The sequence below is a fragment of the Stegastes partitus genome, unplaced genomic scaffold (genome assembly GCF_000690725.1).
Source record: "Stegastes partitus isolate 25-593 unplaced genomic scaffold, Stegastes_partitus-1.0.2 Scaffold13, whole genome shotgun sequence".
NCBI lineage: Eukaryota > Metazoa > Chordata > Actinopteri > Pomacentridae > Stegastes > Stegastes partitus.
The window spans coordinates 733,837-754,458 of NW_007577744.1; the positions used below are offsets into that span (position 1 = coordinate 733,837).

At 43.5% G+C, this 20,622-nt stretch overlaps 1 protein-coding gene across 1 annotated transcript in view; it reads right to left on the reverse strand.

Annotated features, from left to right (window-relative positions):
* Positions 1-1,686: 1,686 nt before the first annotated feature.
* Positions 1,687-20,622, reverse strand: part of slf1 (SMC5-SMC6 complex localization factor 1) — a 34,420-nt gene continuing 15,484 nt past the window's right edge. Inside the window, exons 16-18 of the mRNA XM_008288616.1 lie at positions 17,038-17,130; positions 15,523-15,705; positions 1,687-3,493 (exon numbers count right to left, since the gene is read on the reverse strand). Of these exons, the coding sequence (XP_008286838.1) occupies positions 2,985-3,493; positions 15,523-15,705; positions 17,038-17,130 (785 nt within the window). The 3' untranslated portion in view covers positions 1,687-2,984. The remainder of the gene's footprint in view (positions 3,494-15,522; positions 15,706-17,037; positions 17,131-20,622) is intronic.

Here is a 20,622-nt window from a genome sequence, read left to right on the forward strand (position 1 = left end):
GGAGACACCTCCTCTCTCTGTCAGGAGGCGCAGCAGACTGGGCCTGCTGTCGTGGTGTTAATATAGATGTCACCCAGTCTATGCAGAGTGTCGTCAGGCAGGCAGGCCTTTAGGCAGCCACAGCCCTAATCTTGTTTGAAAGGCTGGTCTCCTTTCCTCTCATCTCCCTGTGTGTGTGTTTGCCTTGGCGGCCACACACACACACACACACACACACACACACACACTTTTCTGCATGTGCATGTATGCAGACACACACACACACACAAAAAATCCCCATCTTCTCACGTGAACACAAGAGATCTCGCATACACATACTGTACCTACTTGCTCGCAGATGAAAACCTAACATTGTATTTGAGCAGGAACATTCTCTCCCTCTCAGGCACACTCACACATAAAACTGACACACAAACACAAACATGCTCTCTGTGATGCTGTGCCCCAGGCTGGCCGCCCTCTCCATCTGCCCCACCTCCTGTGCCCACAGCTCAACTTTGATCAGTCTTTCCAGAGACAGAGGCTCGTATATGTGAACTGTGTAAGAGTGTTTGCGTATACGCGTTTATGCAATCAAAGACATGTTGCTTTTCTCAGCGTCGGTGTGTGTTACAGTTGTTTCTTCCCTCCAGCTGTAGACTGATGCCGAGATTCAGTCGGTGTGCGTGTGTGTGTGTGTGTGCGTCTCCGTGTGTGTGCGGTGCAGCAGAAGTGCCAGCTGTTATTTGGTGTAGAGTTTGCTGAGATGCTAGATGAGCAGCAAGTCATTGTGTGACAAGACAAGGCTCCGAGGGGACTCAGGCCTGAGATGTCAGGGACGGAGGAATGAATGTGTGTGTGCGCGTTTTATGCTATTTCAGATCCTTCTTCCCATCATGCTTCCCTCCGTTTGCTCTCTCTGCGGTTCCCTCATTCGTCAGTGAGCGGGGTTGCGACCCTGTCTGAAGGGACGGTCTCCTGGGCTTCTCGCTGAGCATCTCTTGAAAGATCACAGCACAGGCTACATTTGAGGAGGTCTCCTCTCATCGTATTGATCCCTGCCTCCACCACCCTCTGCCCTCTACTCCTTTTGGTTCCCTTTCCCCCCCCTCCCTCCCTTTGTCTGTCTGTCTTTATCACTCTAAACCCCCTCGCCATTGCAACCAGAGCGCTCTTCTGCCATTTTTTTTTTTTGTCATCCTCTCGCCTCGTCTGTCCGCTCACCATCACCTCTATCCTCTCCCTCCCTCCCCTCCCTGCCCATCCATCTCCATGCTTAAATATCAACAGGCTCGGATCTGTCACTCCAGAGGGCCGCTGATTTAGCTTTGTTGTGTTTTGAGGAATCCACTTGAAAGACAATAACAGACTGTCCCCAAGAGCAGCGTCGCAAACTGATTATAGCCTCCTCAACGAACACACTCTGTGACTCGTGAGCGATGGCTTTTTATAATGCCAGAAGGGACTGCTTGAATACCTGATATGTATGTGTCTACTACTATATGTAGTCATTTTACAGCAAATTGTGGTGACTATTGTGTGGTACTGCATCCAAATACTGTCTCTCTTCTTTGTCATTTATTTGGTTTTGGCTGTTTTAAAGCAAACCAAAGTGTTTTTATTTTGTATGACGTCGAGAAAATAACTTATATAAAAGGAATGTATCAGAATGACAAGTTGTAAAGGGGGAAAAGAAAAGCACTTTTATTTGCACCAAGTTGAAATGAGACTATTTATTTTTTAAATGATACTGTACATAGCTAAGTACTTATTCATTTATGGTTGTATTTTATACAGTATGCCTGTTGATGGTCTGGTGATGATATTGTAAAGTAGGTGTATGCCTGCCTCATTTTCTAAGATCTGTCTTTTCCGCCTGCAATGTTGCCTGCCTGTGACATCACCTTCATGTGCCCAGTTCTGACCTATGACATTTCCGGACAGGACCGCTGTAGGAGATGAGACTGGCTTTGGGTCAGGAGGGGCAAAAGAAAACATGATGTATATCTCGGATTTGAATAATGAAATGCATCTGATGTATGTTACTTATTTTGAAAAAAAAAACAACAAGATTAAATATTTTTTATCATCTTCAGAATGTCTGGATAATGTTTTTTCTGCATCGTATTTAAGGCAACACTGGTAGCGACACATAAATGTAATTTAAGGCAATTCGTTTCAGTCTTAGACGCCTCCGTTTCAGGTTCAGAGCTCTCTCTGCTCGCGTCCTTTGCTCCGCTACCCACTCGTCCCACGCCAACACGTCGGCCTAAGCCCCGCTCTCCGTTCGTGTTCAGCTTCGTGAAGTGGCTCATTCTTCACTGTTGCCGAGACCCAGAGTGCACATCACCATTTCAGACCGGGATTACCGGAGAACTGGTTTCTTTTTCTCCGTGGCCACCACATAAAGGCACCCCATCTGTCAGAGCAACGTTCAGCGTTACACTGCCGTGGCCATTTTCTGCTGACTTCTCTTTTTTTTTTTTAATAAAACACTAGATGACTGTGGAGTTAATGCTGTCAGAATTGCTTGAAACCATAGCAGGGAGTGCAAGAGGTAACTAATGTGTTTTCGTTTATTTTGTCATAAATAGTAGTCATAAAAAAATGAAAAAAAAAAAGTATCTTTAAACTTGAACTAGTTATAGAAAAGTCAAGTGTGAGGTAGTAACAGTCTACAGTGAAATGTAACCATAAAAAAACATGCAACCAATAAACATAAACATACTTTTCCATTTCAGAAACATTTGCCAAGTGCAAAACATGTCAAACCAGAATAAGGTGACAGAATATGACTGAACCCTTTCGGTATGAGCATAAAACGGTATCTTTTTAGAAATGAACATACAGCTAACTTCTATATGATTCTACATCCACAGAGGGCCAGAAGGTGTTTTGTTGCCTGCGTGGATATTTTAAGGCCTTAGTGAACTCTATGTGACCATACAACAATCATGCAGTTTCCATTCTGTTTACATTCAAACATAGGTCGTGCATTCAAGTCTTTATCTGAATGTGTCATCACAAGCTACTAGTGCTTCTCCTCGAGACCTCAGATCCTCCAGTATTTCCATCAGGAACAGTGTGTTCTCTCCTTTACACTCTTTGACAGCTTGTGACACCTGCTCCTGGTACTTCCCTTGGCTGAGCTCCAACAGTGTCTCCACGTCTTCCACCATCCTCGCTGCCCGCTGGTCCGTCCAGCCCAAAGTCACTTTTTGGAAGGAGTGCGTCTCGAGGGCCCTGACCATCTTGTAGACCAGGCTGCGGGGCTTGTCGCTGGGTTGCGTGTGACCAGGCAAGCCCCTCTCCTGCTGGTAGGAGAAAATGAGGTGGGCCAGCAGAGAGGATCCGGCCTCCAGAAGGGGAAGATTCAAAACCTCAGTCGCTTTGTTTTTCCGGGTGGAGTCTCCGACCTGCGCGCTGTGCAGGAGCTCCTCCCTCTGACTCGATGCCGAGACCAGATCCAGCGGAAACCGACCGTCGTTATCAGTCTGCCGGAGGAGAACGGAGCCTGGTGGAGACAGAGGTACGCAGGATCAGATCACACAACCTTCGCTCTCATTTATAACAGACAAATGAAAGCTGCTACATGTTTGCGGGTGCAGCACATGAAGCACACAAGAGCTTGCAATTTCACAATCACGTTATTGCACTTTAAAAAAGGATCAAAATACTGCAGCAGGAGGATTCAATCTGCAATAGTTTTGCTATTTCTGACAGAGATGTCTTATTTTAATTGTGCCAAAGAATCTGTTTTCGCAAAAGTCAACTCAAACATGCTTCTGATAAGACCTGACACTTTGTGCGAAGAAGGAAAACTGATTTAAAGCAATCAGAGCCGAGCCATATTTACATTTGGCATCATCTCAGAGTGCTTAAGTGGAAATTAGCAGAGAGAACATTAGGTGTTAAACTTTAAATGTGGGTTAAATGAGGTACCATCCGCCTGAAATTTACAGTGCGGGCTACAGTGCAGGAGTAAATGATGAGATTTTAAATATTGTAAAGTGGCAGATTGGCCTGAGACTTGGAGGTTAATGAGTGTAATGTAAACAGCCAGCTGAAGCATTAGTGATAACATCATAACAGACGAAACTGACATGCAGCCAAGCTAGCTTAGGCTGCTGCATCATTATCAAATAAGGCGGAAGAGACACGACACGGGTCAACGGCAGGACACAGCAACAGATATAAATGGTACACACGCACACAAACAATATGCTATACAGTACGCATACACGCTAAAAAAAGCTCTCCTTCACACACACACACACACACACACATACACACTGTGTGAAGTGGGGAGTTTTAAATGAACAGCTGTTTTCCCACTGGACCTCGGTGCCAGCCGGGGCTTTTAGCTCACTTCAGCACTAACTTCAGCTGACACCTCGTCTTAACTCGGTGACTGGCGGGTCACTTTGTGTTTGTGTAAAAGGTGCAGTGGGTTAGTGACCTGATGGGAGGCTCTGCCTTTCCTGCTTTTTTTTTGATGCAACGCTGTAATTGAGCTCATTTCTCTCATCAGCGACTGGCGGTGACTAACTCGCGACGCCGCTCCACTGTGACATCAGCAAATGGCGCCTTTAGAAGTTTGTGCTTTACAGAGAAAAAAGGTTTGTGGGGAGGATTTGTGAAAGCAAACTTAATGCATTAATCCAAATTATTTATGAGTGCGCTACAAACACTCCGTCTAGACGTGTAGTTTTAATGCAATTCTTTACAGTCAGAACAACTCCAGTAACCCTGGCTTCAGCCTTTCAGCCTTGCATCACTACATTCAAACTGAACATGACAGTCACAGCTGAATGTAACATTTTTTTTTTTCTCCCCTCCTTTCTTACAAAGCCAGCAAAGTTATAATGGTGACATTTACCGTCTCCTCTCTCTACTCTTCTGCTTCTCTGTTCAGGCTGAAAGCCATTTTCCAGTGTCAGACAGGCCCGTGTGCATTTAGCCTACATGGAGCGGGTCGAGTCAAGTGTGAGCCCTTTGTTTGCTTTCAGATAGACCCATTTCTATGGCAAACTGCTCTTGATGGCACTTGACTGTTCAACCTCGGCAATGCTGCTGCCACTTGTGAACGAGTTTACGGCTCTGTGGAGGCTCGGCATGACACACAGACAGCTGAAAAGCTGCTTGATACCACTGCTGGCAGTTGTTTCTGTTTGACAGACACTGTGGGGCTGCAGGAAGCATGATGTTTTAAAGGAGGGACAATCCTGTGTGTGTATTGCATCATGACACAAACCACACTTACTGAGTCTCCCAGATGCCGCCTTGACAAAAAAGACAGCCCTGTTTTAAATGACAGTGATAAAAAAAAAAAAAAGTTTAAAAATGCAACGTTATGAATTCTGAAATTGCTCTCCATCTCTCTGTCTGCGGCAGAACTAACACTGTGTGTAGCAGTTATGAGATAATCGGTGAGAGCTCACGTAGCTGTTAGCGGGGGAGGTCAGCGCTCATCTACCTTTTAGTGCTTCAAGTCTGAGTGGCAAAAACTCAATCTGCATAAATTGTGGCATTAATCTACATAAACTTTTACATAAGCGGGGAAATTTCAAATGCAGGGGTCAGGCGTCAGGGGCAGCAGTCAAGGACGTAAGAGCACAGATTTGATCAAAGTGGCCACAAGAGAAAGATAGTGGGGAGGGAGAAGGGGAGACGGAGCGGTGTGGCGGATGAGTGAGAGAGAAAGAGGTTGTTCACAGCAGGTCATAATCACCAGGTTTCTATAACAAGCTGTCCTCACTATTAGGCTCATCCAGGAGGAGTGGCTGCAATGTGTGAAGCCAACCCTGGCATGACACATTGTAGAAAGTTTCAGGTCCAATAGAATGTGGATTTCTTTTATATATATATAAAAAAAAACCCTCTACTACAGTACTCCATACAGAAACATGGCCACAAGCAACACTACGTCTGCAGAAAAATGGATTCATCCTTGTCCCTTCTGGACGAGCGCTAAAAAAGATGGGATGGCTTTCAAAGTCTAAGGTTGTTTTTTTTTTTTCTGTTCTGTTCCTTCCTTTGAGAGAACTGGTGCTGGATAAAGCTCTGCAAGGGGCCTATAAGTCTGTGCCATGAACTCAAGCACTCTGTGGAGTGTTTTCAACCTGAAGTGGAGAAAAGGAAAAAAAGGGAGGACAAGGTTTACTTCTCCCACTCCTACTTAATACTTCTCTTTTCATCAAAAATGAATGCGGCGGTACTTTTCTTTAGCCGGCACAATGCGGGGACATTTAAACTGCCATTGAGTACAGAGAACGTAGAAATGAACATGAAAGGGCAAAATCAAAATTCAAATTGCAAATGCTCAAATATCTGCATGAAATACGAAAATAAGGCAAAACTCGTGGGAAAATAGCAACGGCACAGATATGTAAACAAATAAAACAGGAATAGGAATAACAAGCAGACAAAGCGGCGCGTACGCTACAAGTCAGATAAAGCTGCGTTGTCAAACAATAGAAATTCTTGTTGCAGCGGTGTTTTAAAATCACTGACCCGCAGAAAAAAGTTGCCTTTTACTCTGCTCTCGCGAAAATCCGAAATGACTGTAAAACTACCTGAAACAATACTCTACCCCAAATACAATAACAGCAATCTGCTCCGGTGCTTTTAGCCCAATCCGACTTTCTGTCATGTCTTAAAAAAAAAACCCAAAAAAAACAGCTCAGTGTTGCACGTCAGCGGTATAAAGAAATGTAAGAACAAAAAGCCCCGGATTTCCGATGTTCCCCCGCCGTTGTCATGTCATCCTGAGCTGACAGACAGACTCCAATCAGAGGGATGACACTGGTGTGGGGAGGAGAGGGCCCCTGCAGCACGGCCCTGGGCTCGGCTTGCCTGAAAGCCTGCAAAGGCTGACTGTGTGGCTGCGTGTTTGATTGTAGATCTGTCTGCCTGAAAGCGAACCGTGTGTGTCGGTGTGTACTCTCTGCAGTTTGCGTATTCACCTCCCTGACTTTTTATCCTTTTTTTTTTTCCATTAAGCATCAACTCATGCCTTTTGCTATCCGATACCTTTCTTTCCCTCTTTGCTCTCACTTTTATGTTTCACCCCCCAAACAAGGGAATCAATTGTCCCTTATTATCCATCAGTGAATTATGAAGCAACCACATAGCTCAACAGCACTTAACACAGATGTCAATGGTCATATCCAGTGCTAAATTGCAAATTTGAACATAACACAAGACATGAAAATAGCATTGCATGCTGTTTATAATGTAATACACACACATACATATATATACACGCGCACACGGTGTTATGAGACTACAGCCTGGGGAATGGTTTTGGTGCAGGGACTGTGACTGAAGTGAATCCAGGTATTGGTGCTGGGTGTCAGATATGCTGCAGTGGAGATAAATACAACACCTGGGGGATTACATGAGAGCATAGGGTAATTACACCATCCTTTGTGTGTGTGTGTGTGTGAGAGAGAGAGAGACAGAGAGTGTGTGTGTGTGCATGAATGTGAAAATACCCCACTAAGACCTAAGCTCTGAAGCTACAGCAGAGGGAGGGAATTCACATGCTGAGCAAAAGCCACTGCCTGATGCACCAGCCAGATGCAGTCTGGCTGCTACACACAAACACACACACACACACACACACACACACACACACACACATTTACATACAGAGCGCAAAGCCCTTTGGCCTTTAGAGGGCAGGCGAAGACAAGAAATATAAAAGCGAGAGTGGAGGAAGGGAAAATTGGCGCAAAAAAAGGGAGGGAGGGAAGGAAAGAAAGATGCAGTGCTCCCTCCCCCTATGTCTCTGTCTCTGGTCTGAGGCTGGGGCTGAGGCAGACAAGCTGGGAAGCAGGCAGCTCCACAGCATGGTAAACATCCTCTCTCTCTCTCTCTCTCTCTCTCCCTCTCTCTCTTTCTCTTTCCCCCTCGCTGCCTGAAAAAGAGAGGCAGGGTGAGTGTGTGAACTGCAGCCAGGGGCACGGCATCACATATCCACAGGGAGCTGCTAGCTAGCGACTAGAAACCACAGCAAAAACAACAAGGCCAACCAAGTGAAGCACCAAAGCAGCCAGCGGAGAGGCATCACATGCAGGAAAAAAAAAAAAAAAAAAACACAGCCAGACATGCCAGTATGCTAAAATCCCTCTCTGCTTTAGCAACAGTGTCTGAACGCTCAGTGATATTTTTCTCCCCTTTTCCACCTTGATATTTAGAGTATTAAAAAAAAAAAACACAGATGGGAAAACCTGTGGAGGTTAGATCCAGCTGAGGCAGTCCAGTTAAAATCCAGTTTTTTCTTTTTTTTAAAATCAATATCAGTGGAGAGGTAGCAGTACTACATTGCCTGGGCTTTATTTTCCTTTTTAATTCATTAGAAACTGTCACAGGTGAGCTTGATTTTAACAGGTTGTGTCTGATTACTGGGCTCTTCACTCAAACACAGCTTGGTCTGGGGTTTTTTTGGATCTGTAAAATAGCTGCTCTTCCAGGGGTCCGCAAAAAGGTTGGATCATAGCCTTTTGGAGGAGGTGGGGCAGATAAGGTAGGATGAAGGCATGGACACCAACTGCTAGCTTTGTGTAATCCCATGCCACTACAGCACTTGTAGTGAGAAGGGGCATCCGATTTACTCTGATTTACTGGATGCTGATCAGCGGTGGGCAATTAGCATCTTAAATAATCAGAGAGGAGCCCTAAATGAACCCTTAGCTGGTCTCTTGAATCAGAAAGGGCTAGTCACTGCCATCACAGCCCTGAGCCCTAATAATATCTCCTGCACTAAATCATTAAGTACAAACAAATAAACTGTTTCTTGTGATGCCATTAACATGCACAGAGCCTCATTTGGTTGCTCGAACTATTTGGAAGTTAATTTGACAGAAGTAGACTCAAAGGTGCCTAAAAAAACACAAGGTGAACACAGAGGAAGATAAAGGCTCGCGAAAAATAAATAAATGCATGAACACCGCTGTGATTTTAGAATTCGGTGTCTGCAGAGCTCTGATTGGTATAATAATTTAATACGAATCTAATTCTCTGTGCCTTATTTTCATGGTGAAAGAAGCTTTGTGTTTGCATTCCTCTGTACTTGAAAAGCGCTTTTTTTTGGTGCAAGGTGCAAAAGTAAGATGCACAGACATGTGAATTTAATGGAGATGATGCTGCACAAGGTGAGGTAACAGAACTAACACTCTGCAGACATGTTAATGTGCTACTTAAATGAAATCCAGATGTCAGCAGGATGATATGCTCACAATGCTAACATGCTGATGTTTAGCAGTTATAATGTACCATTTGCACTGCGTTCGTTTAGTCTGTTACCATGATAGCGTTCGCTAATTAGTAGTGAATACAAAGTGCACGTGGTGCTCGAGAAAAATGCTGAGGAAGCCTTTTCTGGAAAGTGTGAAGACGGTGTACTCTTAGATAAACTCTGATCAGCTGCTGAAGCTGGATCAAAGGTCAGACGATCCCTAAGATATCCTCTGATGACCATGAAAATAAAAAACAACAAAAATTTAACAGCAAGAAACACAATGTCCCTGTGCCTCTTGAAATCCAGCCACCAGTTTTCATAAAGCGTACTCCTCCATGGCCTGTGGCTCGAAACACTATGAGTAATTGATCAAATATTTTTAATGTAAATTGGATGAATGGTTTTTGTTGTCTGGGATATATTGGACGCAGTTCACAGTGAAGAAAAACCACTTCCTCTCCCTCCATTCGAAGGCTGCTGAGAGCAAAAGTCTTTTTAAGATGTACTATAATGTGACAAAGCAAATCAAAACTGATGGAGTTTTGGTAAATTCTAAAAGACTAAACTCTTAACCCAAACCAAAAAGCAAGTAAGTTGAAAAAACAAACAAACAAAATTGATAATTGATGCAACATAAACATCTCGTAAAACTAACAGTCCGGGAAGCAAGGCCGTCCCATTAGAGAGAACCTCTCAAACAAAGACAGAGCTCTCTGTATCATACAGTTGGAAGCCTTTACGTTTAACATTGTGCTGGCAAAGTTATTGTTGAGAACTTCAAACTCACTTTACGTTTTTGTTAAAAGAATGAATAACGGCTTCCAGTCTATGCGGCAGGCTTGTGCTGCTCCAAAACTCTTTTCTTTTCTTTAGAAGACTTAACAATTTAGAGGTGAGCTAGAGGTGTCCTTAAATACTACAACAATTAAAACGTGCTACATAGGCTGCAGGGTTTAGCTTGTCATTGAAAGAATAGCTCAGGAAACACACTTTAACTGCTGCTGAATGTCTTCATTTTCAGTATCCGACCCGCTCCTCCGCAGTTCATACAGCTCCTGTTGTTGCCGTGTTGCTAATGAATGTCAAATAGGCACAACTTCTTTTCTTGCTTGCATTTAAGAATAATACATAATTTTTCAATATAATATTGAATTCCTTCAAGTTGTTGTTGAACGTTTTAATTGAAGTTGTTAAAAAATAAAATAGGAGTAGGAACGTATTGCTCTTGTGAAGTGTACGACGGCTTAGGTTCACGGCTGGAGCACAGAGACAGAGTACGATCTTCATGGCCAACAAAACAAAACCATCTTGGCCTGTGACCATGCATTTTTTTTTCCTTTTCAAGCAGCCTGGAAACGAACAAAAGAAATGAATTAAACCTTGAAACTCAGCTTTGTTTGCAGGAGGAAAGAGCATGGTTTCAACACCTACAAATTTACTGCCCACCTCTTCACGTAGTCCTTACAAATAAATATACAGCATTAAACTCGAGCTGAACCTTGTAGGTGAGAGAGGACGGCAAAAATAAATAAAAATAGTTTAATGTTCCTTGGCCTCTGCTCTTTCCTCTTCACAGAAACTAGTTCCCAGTGGCCTTCATGCTCAGTGAATGCTGTAGCTGTTTAAAAAGGGGAACAAAAAGGGCAAGACGTGTGTTTGTACATTAAAAATGGTGCTGGGCATAAGTAGCAGGCGAGGAACCTTTGGTAACAAATCTCAAAATCATCGTGCTCCCTGCTTTGATCCTCTCTGGCCCTCGTCTGTATAAAACACACACACACACAGGGTTTATCTGAAAAGGGGTCTCACCCTCTTCTTGGAGCACAGAGAGGAGCAGTGAGGAGACTGTTGGATAGAGCTCCAGACTTAATCCCTGGCAAGCACCCGAAAAACACAGAAAGAAAGGTGTGTGAGTGTGCATGTGTGCATTTGTGTGTATGCAGGTGGAGGTGAAGGAGGGGAGGGGGGGAGTGGATGGTAGCAAGAGACAGGCAAGAAGAGAGGAGAAAGAAGACTCTAGTCAAAAATTCCCAGCGAGGGAAGTCCTTGAACTACAGCCTGGAGAAACCTGCAGTTGAAACATCAACACGCCCGAGTGAAGCTGAGGGCTCCAAACACAGCCTCACCTCTAATAGTACGAGTGCTCAGCTCCTCACAGTTGCCAGTTCAGGACCCGCGGGGAAATAAGTGCTGAGCACAATGAACTTTCTTTATTTCTTTACCGTGTTGACAGTGAAGAGGCCCAAGTGTGTATCTATGACAGAGACAGACAAACAGACAGAGACGCACCACGACTGGCTGCGGCGGTCCGAGGGGACCGTGTGTTTCTTGTGCCACTGAGCAAATGACATCTTTCTGCTCCACAAACACTCGTTCACATTACGATCTGCAGGGACCGCGGGATCTAGTGCATTAAGTGTGTTTACGTGTGCATCCGAGATATGCACCAAAATCCAAAGAGAAATTAAAGACGCAGTCATGTAGCAACTTCCCCCGTCTTCTTGTAAAGAAAAACGGCTTTAAAAAAAATAATGAATTAAACCTGAGCGCTTCTTTCAGCTCCTGTACTCTTTCCTCTGCAAATGAGTCAGTGTGTGTGAGGGCGAATCTGTGTGTGCTCACAAGTTGAGGCGGACTAGCGGCGCTTACTAACGTGGTGGGTAGTATTGAGAGGACGCCATCAGTGATTACGGTCACGGGGCCGGGTGGTGACAGCTTAAAGGCTCTTTTCTTCATTTCTCCACCCTCTTTGCTAACCGACACGCCTCCTCTGTGTGCGTGTGTGCCAGGTCTGAGCTGCACAGCTAAAGGCTTCGGGTCATTTTCCATTCCAATCAGGGGTACCGGCTGCCATGGTCACCCTGCAAAACTTAAACAGTTCTAACAGCTGAGGAAGGAAGGGGGCACGAGGAAGCGCCGGCGCACACACTTACAGATACTTAATTGCAAGCCGGCGTACGCTCATTACAGCGTTTGAGATTCAGGAAAATATTTGTGCATGCATACACATAACCATGCATACACCAAAATATATAGCCAAGGACACTTCAGTGGAGTGTAAAAACAAGCCAGACGAACACACACACACACACACACACACACACACACACACACAGGGTCATGTGGGGCGGCCTTGGGCGATGGGAGGAGGAGGGGAAGAGAGCAGAGTCAGCCTTGCCCTCAGCCATGGCATCCTTTCATTGCCAGCTCCATAAGCCTGGAGGGACTGAGGTAGAGGGGGTGGGATCTATCCATTCCTCCCCCCCCCCCCTCCACCCTACTCAATACAATTCACCCCTAAAAATGCACACATACACCCACACACACACACATACAGAGCACAGGCCTCCAAGCAGACAGGCTTACAAAGGGGTGAGATCACTCCCAAATAAAGGCTTTGTTGGTGTGCCAGTGTCAGTATTGCCCTCTCTGGCCTACCAAAACCTTGGCAGCTAGGTTCGGCCTGTCTGCTGGAAACAACTAGGACAACAGGGTGAATGCCTCAATGAAAAATATAGTTTCAGGAAATGCAGCAGGGCAGGCACTCGGAAGAATAAAACACATAGGAATATAATAAATAACGAGAGGGAGGAATGGAAATGCATCTGGCCCACTAGCCTGTTTTCCTATCATGGGACGACGCAGCAAGTCTACCTGGCCAAAATTTTTTAAAGCAGTCTGATGTATGGCTGTTAGAATTGCAGCCACAAGCACAAAAGTCCTGCTCGAGTTTAGAGTAAAAACTGGTATGAACAACAACATAAAGATTGTTATGGTAACTAAGCATGATGTAGGCCCCCGAAGCCAAAAACTTTCCACATTTAAAAGCCTGGACTTAAAGATCTAAAAAAGAAGAGAGAGAGAGAGAGAGAGAGAGAAAAAAAAAAAGCTGAGGCCTATCGATGGTGTCCATGGCAACCAGATGGAGATCATGGAAAAAGAGACCATGAGAGACAGGATAGCCTGGAGTCAAGAGGACCACCTCCTCACAAACTCCCTGCTGTAGCCTTTAGACAACCCACCATCAAGGTGTGAGGAAATAGCAAACAGTCAGGAGAGAGCGAGTGAGAAAAAGAAGTGTAATGTACAAGCCTGCAGGTGTTTCAAATTGAGAGAATTCTCATTCCTGTTGTTCTGTTCGGTCCCTGCAAAAAGACCTGGCCTAGACAGTAAGCCAGACGTCTGCTGCGCACGCACACACACATGCACACACACACACATACTCACACACACATGCTCACACACACACACTCACACACATACTCGCTCTCTTTCTCTTCTAATTTTACAGATACAGATAGCTGCTTCATCTGACCTCTTTTAATTTGCTCTCCCTCCTGTTACTGAGGAAGGAAGAAAAAAAAAAAAAGCGGGGGGGGAGCGCTCTCTTGTTTCCTCTCCGGGACTAAACAATCCCAGTCTAATTTATTTTTTGAGGACAGAATATGTACATGTGTTAATGGGAAAGTCGAATCAAATTAACTATAATTAGTCAAACTGAGAAGTGAGCTGAGGCAGAGGTATGTGTTACATGGGAGACTTGTTCAACGTTGGCAAATAGCACTCCTCCCCACCCTCCCCAAAAACACACATACTCACATTTCCTCTGCCACCTGCTGCCATACAGCCAGCGACGGCACCCTCTCCTGAGCTCCGACACCCGTCACGCTCGCTTCAACCCTCCTGAGCTCAGACTGTATGTGGCACGCAAACATGCACACACGCAAACTACTTGTGTTGTGACACATCTCAACAAAAACCTGTATGTGAATTTTGCACGCGGCGCATCCTGACTCCTCTAATCTCGTCAAAAAGACGTTAACAGACATCTTATGAGGTGATGCTGTAATCTGTTTGGACAGATACTGCAGTTCAGGATTGCATGTGGATTATGAAGCGAAGCTGTGGGGGCAGAGAGTTAGATGGTAGAGATGATCTAGAATTCATGCTGTGGAGAAGCAAACGAGTGCTACAGCCTCTGAGGCCCAGTGCCATATTTATTTGTAGTTTGTCTGGAGCAGTCTTTAAATCTTTAGGTACTGTAGGTAACCATGAATACCAGATCTTATAGATTTGTCAACATCAGACTCTTATCAAATTCTTTTGATGGGGACCTCTCATGACGGATCACCACCCAAGTTGCAAACACTACAGAGTAGTCCAGTGAATGATCAAGCTCCAAAATCCCTCCATCCTACATTTCCCATAATGCAAATTAACAGCACCTTTGATTAGATCCTCCATGCTGGCTCAATTTATTCACTGTCTTGTTTCCAGGTATCCGGCTATAAAACTTACAGTCTTTAAGCCCTGATCAGATTTACTACCTTCAAACTTTGGAAATTTCACTACAGATACGCAGAAGAATCTACACAACCGCTTTCACAAGCTAAATGTTGTAACACGTGCCTAACAAACCGGAATTGATGAGTAAAACTGGTGGAGTACCACTTTAAAAGCGCCTCAATCAACAGGTTCTGTAGTCTAACAGAAGGCTAGTTAAGATAAAATGTGCCGTACTAATTAAGGCTGAAAACAGCATTCAATCGGTCGGTAAGCTCTGCTACATTTGCTGGCCACATTCAATTGAAAGCTTGTCTTGGCTACAGCAGCAGTGACACTGTAGTAAATCATTAGCTAAATGGTTAATTGGCTAAATGGCTACAAGATTAGTTCTCATGGCAGCTGGCCAGACAAATTAAAGATATTTTATTTAAACAAAAGAAAGCATCAAGACCAATGCTGTGTAGGTTTCAACCTTAAATGCTGCTATTCAAAAAAAACAACAACACCTCTGGTCCTATACTGATTGCATAAAGTCAGATTAAACGCACAAGTTCATCCATCCATCCACTATCTCTGCACTGCTCAATCCCCACTAGGGTCGCAGATTCCCCAAGTTCATTTTCATCTAAATATATTTATGCTATTTTGTAATATTTACTTTTTCCATGCAAAAGGTACCAAGAAAGTCTGCCAGAACGCTACATGTGCTCATGTGCATCCATCCATCGATTGTATTGATCAGAAAAATGACTCTCCAGTTAGTTCATGAATGCAATGCTGCAGCCAGCTCTCAAGTGTATGATAATGGAATCTGCCCCTTTAGAGGCTAACCATAACAGGGAAACTCAAAAGTACTGATGTGCCATTAAGTTATAACCTGCAAGACCAACACTACTTGGTAAAAGAATATTGTTTAGTCATATGTGAGCTATCTGTGTTTATCTTGTAAAATCAATACTTTGTTCACACTCTAAAGCAGAAAGTCTCTCTGTGTGTTGGTGAAGTTTACCCACCTGCGTGTTCCAGCAGCATTTTGGCAATGTCCATGTGTCCATTTAGCAGGGCATCGTGCAGTGGGCTCACTCCACCCACCTGGTTATTAAGCACAGGGGCAGGATAGTGCTGCAGCAAAGCTTCCACACACTCGGTGCTGCCATGGTTGCACGCTTCATGCAGAGGTGTCCAGCCTGCATGATCTACATGGTCAACAAACCACACAGACAGACAAGCACAAAAAAAAGGGCAGAGCATTGCTTACTCAGCAAGAAAGTTAACTAAATGCCTTTTTTTGTTGTTGTTGTTAAGAAGGCTGAATAGATCTTCTGCACATCTCCTATATTTGAAGACTGAGTATGCTGTTGGATAAATTTAAAGTTTTACTGAAAGTGTTATGAAGAAAATCCCACTCTATTGTGGCTGGTTCGTTAGAAGACTTAGTTCTCAGAGCTAACTAACGAATAAGCACGCAGGACGCAGTGCAAAACTTCTAGGAAATGAACAGGAAAAACCTTGCAAAGTGATTAAGACCATTCACACATCGCCATACTTTGCACAAAAGTAAAAGCTAAAAGAAATATTTATCACTGACATCAGTCTGTTCCAAAGTACATGAATATGAGCAAAACAACTAAAGATGAATAAATGATTAAAAAAAGTTGTGCCATTAGTTGAAAATTTGTATTTCGGTGTTTTAAATAGGTAAGTACCCATCGATAATTTAAGGTCGCACATAATTATACGCAGACGTTAAAATAGTTGCGTCATCTTTTCAGGGTTTACAGCGTTATTTATTTAAAACATGAGAATAGACAAAACTTGAAAGAGAAAGAAACAGACAACTTTGAGAGCATCGTAGCGTAGATCAGTTTGAGCTGAAAGAAAGAAGTCCTCGAAAAACGAAAATGTTCTGCTTCAATTAACAGGGGCCTCGTTTTGGGAGAAAACTGCAACTTGACAGCGGTAATTTTTACTTTCTTACTTTCTTTCTATATTTTTGGATGCTGCTGTGGCGTGTAAATTTACCAGGTCTAGGATAAATAAAGTATGTTCTATTCTATTCTATTCTGATGTCACCGTTTTGCTCATAGTTCTACTTGATCACATTTTGGACATCAGCCCCCCACTGAGATGCAAGTCAATTTAGGCTGCCATTAAAGGGCGATTACAAAATCGGAGAAACCTTTGAAACAGCACATTTCCATAAAGGGAGGGCAAGTCATTATATTTGACCTAAAGGGACTAAAGAGAGTCACTCTGAAATATCAAAAGGCATTCAATTCACTTAGCAAAGTGGTTGTAAATCTATAAATCTGAGACTCCAAACCCATCCCGCTCTTTCTAGACACACCCTTTACATTTTAGCTAAAGGTTAACCTCAATGATGACGCACACACACTCCTATTTCTTCTCTCCCGTTTTTTTCTCCAATGTTAATCGCTCGACGAAACCCTAGAGCAAACAGTGGGAGTGAAGTGAGATGACGGTGAGACAGAGGTTACAGGAAAAAAGGGAAAGCGAGAAAGTCTTACCTTTAACATTGACGTCTGTGCCAGGAAGCGCCAGGATCTGTAGCACCGTTTCCACTTGGTTCCTCTTGCAAGCTCTGTGGAGGAGGGTCTCTCCTTCGACCAGGACACACACAACGGACAAACACACCCAGAAGAGAGAAGAGGCGGAAGAGAAGAGAGAAATCCAAAATTAGGGTGTGCCTGATGTCCTTCCCATTGTCCCCCTCCATATGGTGAACACACCAATAAAATACCACAGAAATGTCCCCAAACAGAAAAAAAAAAATCCTGACCTAAAAAAAGTACGACCCACCAATGAGGATGCGATTTAAGAAGAGTGATGAGAAAAGGGGGGAGATCTTTCAAGGGAAAAAAAAAAAAAAAAAAAAAACGGAAGAAAAAAAAAAATTAAAGATGGAGAGTTGGACTAATTCGCTTCGCTCTTTTCCCCTTTTATAGACAGGGAGATTTTCCACTTACACCCCGTGCCCAACAAAGTTAATATCAGGGCAGTCGGCGAGTGAATGGATGTAGTGGTGAGAAAGTAGTCTCGCTTCCTGTCCGCTCGTCCCTACATTGTTAGTTGAGAGGAAGTTATGGTAGACAGCCCACGCACAAAGCCTCGAAAAGGATTCTTCACAGATCCTGGGTTCAAAAGCTCCGCTGGGCATTGCCAGTGTCACCACGTGATATTTAATCAGCAAACTACCAGCGAACAGGGAAAGAAAAAAAAAAAAAACTCTCAAAGATTCCATTTACATTTTTAAAACACAATTTTCTTCCCCGCTCGGCCCCTTTTTCCCCTCATCTTTACCGCATCCCTCACTTTTTCTGATACAATATTAAATCAGGAATATATTAGTGGGCCAGAGCCCCCTCTTTTCATGTATGGCTGAACTTCAGAGGGAAGTTAAAGGCCAAGCATGAGTGGCTCTGTGCTTGCCAGTATAATACAGAACTGCAAAGCCTGTAATAAATGCTTTACTAGCTCTCCCCAGGACGCCACGCCTGTACAGGGGCACCACTCCAGAGCGCACCACAGAGCAAAGAGAGGGGGCAAAAAGAGGTGGAGGAGTGGGGGGGCGGGGAGGCAGGGAGGGAGGAAACAGAACGGCCAAGAAGAAGAAGAAGAAGACGAAGCGGTGAAGGAGAGCGTAAAAAGGTTTCCTGCATTTCAAAGCATGTAGGCAAAATATTGAGAATACTGGATCCCATTCATTCCGAAGAATCCCTTTCTTCCAGGAGATGTCTTTGAGGAGGCAGAAGATGCATTAAATGGCATCCACCGGTAGTTAAGAAGTTGAAGAGTGGAGGAAAAATAAATAAAAAATATAGGGAAATGGAAGAGGCTCATTGATATTCTCACGAAGAATGTCATGCAAAACTTTGGAAACAGAAGAAAGAAGCACATTTTTCATCACTGATTATATCCAGTTCAGACCCACTGTACACACATGAAAACATACAGTATGCTGCAATATTTACATCTGAACACTTCGGTTATAAATGTCGTTACTGCACAAATTTCTAGCAGTCAAACCTCTGCAAACTTTCTGGACAAGATGAGATGGTGGATATTTGATGGCTGGTGTAGCCCAACAATGAGTATTTTATGTTACACCATATATCTACTAATAATATTTCTGTTGTCATAAAATTAAATCAAATAACCTATGTTAAAAAAAAAAAAGAAGAAGAAGAAAGAAATCCCATAAATTCAGAATTCAAATCAGCAAAAGAAATCAGACGCCATTTAGTCACAAACCAAATTATAGTTCGGCACAAATCTGTAGTGATAACCTGATTTTTTATGATAAAATCACGTGTTGCACTGTAAAAATCCATTATTTGTGGACGTAACACAAGAAAGCAGGCATTCTGGTGGTTGCACTGGTGTCAATAATGAGGTCAATCAGTGAAACAAATTATATATCCAAGCTAAAAAAAAAAAAATCAAAAATCAAAAACACCCAAACAGAGGGTGGAGTCCAGTCCAAAGTACAGTCCCTAATGAGTAAGCTGTACTGTGTGGCACGTCAGTGTTCTACATGGGCTGCTCTGCTATTACCGGGCGCTAAAACGCTGTGATTAAACACCCATTCCACTACACCCCATGTGTACACATCCTCGCAAATGCCAGGGCCAATCCACGCACTGTTAAATCACTTTAATGGCTCCAATTTGGACACAACGCCTCTATTATAGGGGTAATTGCATGCTCAGCATTTACAAGCACGGAAAGGATAAATCCGCCTGTCCTTTTCTATAAATCCCCCGTTTCACACTTTAATAGAAAAGTTAAATGTATGTGTTGCTCTTTATATCCCTCAGTCTGCTTGCTACACTCCTGTAAAGTGCTGCTTGGCCCGCTGATCCCTGGACCAAAAAGCCGCTGGAAGCCTGTAACAATGCCATTTGTCAGGAATGTGTTAGAAAGGTGTTCTATGCCAGTTATTGGATATATTTAAAACTATTTGAAGACTACTACTGTCGCTGGCTCTAAAAGCAATGGCAGCATGATAATTCCCGAAAGTCAAGATTACTGCAGCGTTCACTGTGCCTCAAAAAAAAAGAATTTACTGGCCTTAACGTGTGTGTGACAATCATTTAAACAATTCCACAGGGAAAAGTGAGGATAACCATCCATTTAATCAGTCAAAATCAACACTGGGCAGCAGCAGCAGAGCCCCTCCATGCCATTGTTTCTGCCAACGGGAAGCAATAAGACAGAAACACAAAGTGTCACAAATAATATTAGGCAAAAGATCTACATAAAAGTTTATTCTAGTGTGGCTTGTATAAAAACACAGCATGCGACAGAAGCGAGTACAGCCCCCACTATATTAAAAAAACCCAGGCCCAAAGTAGAAATTCAGTGCAACAAAAGTAAATACACTTGTGATTACTGACAAGTGTGTTTAGGTGCATCTCTGCAACATGACTCACATGACACTGAATTACAAGAGGAAGTGAAAAATTGATTGTGTAACCTCACAAATATGGAAGAGGATATGTGAAGATTTGTGACCAACTAAAACTCCTCGCTAACAAAGTTGCAGCAGTTATCAGGAGCTACAGAAGAACTCATAGCACCCAAATCAGAGCTCGTCTTCCCAAAACGATGCGATGGACTATGTTCCATTTGCATAATCTCAATCTGAAAAAATGTTTTGGCACAGCGGTTAACAATGAAAGACAGAATTTCTGTGACAGCTCAGACAGTGCGAAGGACAGCACACGTCAACCTCTATGGACGGCCGCCAAGAAGAATGTTCCTGTTTGCCTTACAGAACAAAACTGCGTTATGAAAGTTTGCACAAAAAAAAAAAGCATGACAAGTAGCCATGAATGTTTGTACGTTTGTTGGTAAAATGAGACCAAGATAAATTTGTTCAGCTCAGATGGGTACACTTTGTCTGATGTGAACCTGGCCAGGACTACCACAGTCAATACATGAACCCAGCAGTGGAGAACAGAGGCGGGAGTATGATGACAGGGCTGCAGGAGGCTAAAAATGACCAGCGATGTGATATTTATGAGTGGCTCCATGAACACCAGTGCATACACCTAAAACACTGGCTGACAAGGCAGAAGAGGAATATTACA